The following is a 5,171-nucleotide window of genomic DNA, read 5'->3' on the forward strand; positions in this document are numbered from 1 at the left end:
GCTCCACGTTGGGCAGCTTACAACTGTCTGTAACTCAAACTCCAACGGATCCACACCTCTGGTTCCCGTGGACACCTGAACTCACATGTACATACCCGCATGCAGACATGTAATTTAAAAAATAATAAATCTCTTTTTAAGGAGACAGAGAAGAGTTGGCCAGTCTGCCAGTTGTGTCTGCTGATGTGGACATGCGAGATGACAGAATAAGGAAGTCTTATGCATTCCATATTCATGACCTTAAGGATGGGCAGTGCATAGCCTGCTGGCCTCCCTTCTCCATCTCTGCTAAAAGCAGTGGAAGCAACTAGGTTACATGTTCCCACCAGACAGGACATGGAGCTTTTTGCGGGCAGGATAGATGTCTCCCATGCTATCGTGGGCAGACATTGTCTGGGCTGTGGATTCCAAGACTGCAGCATTCAAGCCTGACTGGAAGACTGTGTCACAGGCCTCAGTCAGAAGAAAGCCACATGTACTTTCCTTTCCTCTGGCCTTGAACACACTGAGAGAGACAAGGGCCACCTGTGTTGAGCTTCTGCCATTTAAAGCCAAATCTGATAAGTAGGAACATTTTGCAACATTATTTAGGATTTTTTTTTAACCTCTCCCAAGTTTTAAACAGACCCAAGAGGTCTCTGACACACACGAGTCTTATGCATTTGCTAACAGGCATACAAGCTGGGCCAACTGAGGGTCTAAGTGATATCTCAAGAAAAGAAGATCAGAAGATGTAAACAAACAAAAAGTTAAAAATTATATGCACTTCAGCAATTCAGGAGCAGACCCTTTCCAAGTGCATATTCATAGATATGTACATGTACAAAATATTTATGTCTTCAAAACATACATGGCTGGGGCTGAAAAGATGGCTCAGCAGTTAATGCATTTGTGGCTCTGGCAGGGGATCCGGGTTCAGACTCAGATTCAATTCCCAGCCCCCACGTGGTGGCTCACAGGCATCCATAACTTCCAGGGGATAACAAAGGCCTCTTGTGACCTCTGTGGGCACCAGGCATGCACAAGGCACACGTACACACACGCAGGCAAAACACTCATACACCTAAAATAGATAGAGCTAAAACTAGACTTGTTCCTGTCATAGGAATCTATTCTAAGAAAATGATTATAAATGTAAATAATGATTAAGATGCAAAGATTCCCACACAAACCTTAGCTGTAACGGAAAATGCTGCTTGGGTTTCAGGGGGATGTGAAGTAGTCACCGATGTGACTGCGTGGACATGGACCAGTGTTCAGGAGGGAACACCAAGTGCCGTGAAAGCTTACCAAGCAACTGTTCACAGCAGGTGATAGCCGAGCAGATATAGCAATGACTGACAGGGGAAATCAGAGATTAAAGGAGTGTTCAGATAAGCAGCAACGCTAAGGAGAAATGTCACATGCTGGGAGCAGGTGACAACTGGAGTCAAGGAAGTTTAGAGAGACCGTCATGCAAGGCTCCACTGAGGCATGGATGCTTAAATCATAATGAAGGATAAAGGGGAGCTAGGCAGAATAGAAATGGGAAGGAGAAACATTCCAGATTAATAGCAATTTTTAAATATGTATTTATAAAAGTATGGCTATTCAAATATATGTGAGTCTATTTGTGTTCAAAGACACTTTGTATATGTACATATCTATAAATAGGACATCTGAAAAAACAGTTACCTAAACGCTATGACGCATGCATTTATTTCTGTTTTGAATTTCCTTCACCTTTTGCTTGCTCACATTTTCTGATTTTTCCTTCTGTAGTCAAGACATGTGAAAGGTATTCAGATTGGTGAATAAAGGGCTGGAGGGGAGCCAGGTCACATGGAGGGCTTGGACAGCCCAGAACATTAGAACTCCTCCCTCTTTTGATTCTCTTCCCCCTTCAGCCAAGATCAGTCCAAGAAGCAAGTGTTCCCCGCAGCTGTTCTCTTTGCTACGGCATCTATCTCTACTGCCCCACAGCCATGCTCCTTCGAGCCAACACTTCATTATACCTCTAAGCAGACTCCTCTGTCAATACTGAACTTGTGAATCACGCATACAGAGAGTGACTGGCGAGCTGCAGACTGAAACTGTGGCTGAGTAACTATTAGAGGCGAGATAAATTATTCTAAAATAACTAGGTTCAAGTGAAGGAAAGAGGGGAGAGGAATTAAAGTCCTTGCAGCTTGAGTCAGAGACCACTCTGAAGAGAGGGTGGCTCGAGATTCCCCAGGTAGTGAGCATGGCAGGTTTTTCCAGGCTGTATGGTAGAAAGTCCATCCTGGCTCAAGTGAGATGAGGATGCCTGGTGTACCTGAGCAGGTGCACAGCTCCAAGCTGAGACCACTGCTTCATGGGATGAGTCAGGGGATCCTTACAGCACAGTATCAAGGCCCTTCTAACAAGGTCACTTCTGCCCAGCTATGTACTACAGCAGGGGAAAGTTAGATCCTACTTGGTAAAAGTGTTTGCGTTCCCTGCTCTTCACAGGCTCCTTCTCCAAACGTACTCATCTCCGTTAAAGGCAGAGTGCATCACCACAGACAGACATGCCTCCCAGGCTCCCAAAGCTCCCAGCCGAGCAGGGGAACCTTCATCTCCACGGTAACAAAATACGTGCATCCCCCTATGAGCATTTAAGACAAGATTTCTTAGTTACAGACACCGTGACCAAAGCAACTCTTATAAGGACAACATTTAATTGGAGCTGGCTTACAGGTTCAGAGGTTCAATCTATTATCATCAAGGTGGGAGCATGGTAGCATCCAGGCAGGCATGGTGCAGGAGGAGCTGAGAGTTCTACATCTTCATCTGAAGGCTGCTAGCAGAATACTGACTTCCAGGCAGCTAGGATGAGGGTCTTAAAGCCCACGCCCACAGTGACATACCCATTCCAACAAGGCCACACCTACTCCAACAAGGCCACACCTCCAAATAGTGCCACTCCCTGGGCCAAGCACATTCAAACCGTGACACGTGTTGAATAACAAACAGGTCAAACAAGAGTCCCATCTTCACAAGAAATGAGGAGACAGGTTAAAAAACAGACATCACAGAGTGCATGCACAGCATGAGAGCCAGCCCATAAGTGTTGTAGTCACAGGGGACAGGCTAGAACGCAATGGATACCACACTCAGAGCAAGCACAGGTCACTTAGAAAGCACCTGGCAGGGACACCTGACCAGGCTTGGTGACTCAAGCCCAGATGGCATCCTCCAGCGGCTGACATTAGGAGAGAGCCATCCAAGCACGCGGTGGTACAGAGAGATACTGACAACGGAAGCTCCGCGGATGGGTTTCAGAGAATCAGCCCAGGCGTGAAACACGTGAGATCCTTAGGCAAGGCGACTTCCCTGAGAACCTGGCAAAGGTGCTGCAGACATTGGTCGTGGTACCATCCTCCATGTGTCTACGCCTTTACGGGCGCTACAGGAAGCCCCTGGCTCCTGCCTGGGAGAATTGACCAGAGAAGGACAAGGTATAGTCCCTGTGGGAAAGTACTAGGCCAGGTGTCAAGAATCCAAGTCCTACTTGGTGGATATGTCCCCGTAATCAAGTTTCTCCTCTTTTCTCTGCCTCATCCCTCAGCAGGCCCAGTAGATGGTTCAGAGGGCCACACCGTTAACAAGCATCCCATGTGACTGTGATGGTGGGTGGAGCTTGAGACTAATGAACCCTTTGACCCTGTCTCTTTGTTTCTGGTCGGGTCCATTTGGCGAGGCTGAGGCTTCGGTTCCCTCCAGTTCTCCACAGCACAGAGCACAGAGCCCAGATGATCCTCAGAACAGGTTGCATAGCTTTGCCTCTTCTCCCTGCTCCCCCCCCCACACACACACACACACAATCCTTCTCCCCCACCTCATGCTGCCACTGCGGCCACCCGCGGCATTCTCCCAGCGCCTCAGGTTGCTGTGCACCCTCGCCATACCTGTGAACATTGCACAGAAGTACGGGCTGCAGGCTGCCAGGACCACGCGATGGGCTTCCACCTCCACGTCTTCTGCCACGATCATCACGTCACACAGCAGCCGCTTACTGTAAGACACCAATGAGGGGACAGGGTCATGGCATGGACACTACGCTCCCCCTCCCCCATCCCATCGGATCACACACTCCTGGCCTGGAGGCGAAGGGCGGCCCCACTACTCTCTATCTATTGAGCCCAAGGCTGCTTCGTTTGTCTTCAGGACCCTGATTCCCAAGTTCTGCAGCAGCGAAAAAGGATAAGGGTGGCTCAGGGACTGACTTAATGCCAGAGGAATATGAGCATGCCATCAGCAAGACTCACCCCCCGCCCAGCGGCTCCGTTACATATGCAACAATAGTCAGAAACAAGTCAGACTCCGGCGTTTCTACCAGATTTCACACGGTCACCTAAAGACACCCTTACACACTGTACAAACTCCACCTGTTGTGATCGCGGAGAATCTTGCTGGGGCTGCGGCTCGGTGGCAGTGCACTTGCCTAGCATAAAGTCCTAAGTTCAATGTCACATATTGCTAAAAAGAGAAGGAGAGGAAACCGCTGTCTGGGGCCAAGCACACAGCTCGCCGGGTAGAAGCGCTTGGTAAGCAGGCATGAGGATTTCAGTTCGGAGTCCCCGCTCCTACATTTAAAAAGTCAGGTGCGACTCTGAGCGTGCCTGCAGCTCCAGAGCTTGTGGGGGTCGGGGGGTGAAGAGAGTGAGAGTGAGGGCTTGATGCCTAGCAGTCTAACTCCAAAGTCAATAAGAAGCCCTGTCCCAGGAGAATACTACATCAGAGATTGGCAGTGTCATGGATGTCCTCTGATGATGTCATCTGATGTCCTCCTCTGACCTCTGAATAAAGCCTCATATACTTATACACACACACACACACACACACACACACACACAATCTTATGGGCTGAGGATATGGCTCGGAGTTGGGAAAGGATTTGCTATGAAAGCGTGAGGGGACCTGAGTTCAATCCCCAAGAAGCCACTTTTAAATATTTATTTATTTATTTATTTTATGTATATGAGTACACTGTAGCTGTACAGGTGGATGTGAGCCTTTATGTGGTTGTTGAGAGTTGAATTTAGGACCTCTGCTCCCTCCAGTCAGCCCCGCTCCCTCAATCCCTGCTCACTCTGGCCCAAAGATTTATTTATTATTACACATAAGTACACTGTAGCTGTCTTCAGACACACCAGAAGAGGGTGTCA

General features: G+C 48.4%; 1 protein-coding gene across 4 annotated transcripts in view; it reads right to left on the minus strand.

Moving 5' to 3' along the window:
* Klhl3 (kelch like family member 3) overlaps nt 1–5,171 on the minus strand; it is a 130,648-nt gene that overhangs the window by 94,159 nt on the left and 31,318 nt on the right. For all 4 annotated transcript variants that reach the window (XM_031358434.1, XM_031358435.1, XM_031358432.1 and 1 more), the window contains one exon: nt 3,912–4,018. In XM_031358434.1, coding sequence (XP_031214294.1) covers nt 3,912–4,018 — 107 coding nt within the window. The remainder of the gene's footprint in view (nt 1–3,911; nt 4,019–5,171) is intronic.

The sequence above is a fragment of the Mastomys coucha genome, unplaced genomic scaffold (genome assembly GCF_008632895.1).
Source record: "Mastomys coucha isolate ucsf_1 unplaced genomic scaffold, UCSF_Mcou_1 pScaffold7, whole genome shotgun sequence".
Taxonomy (NCBI): Eukaryota; Metazoa; Chordata; class Mammalia; order Rodentia; family Muridae; genus Mastomys; species Mastomys coucha.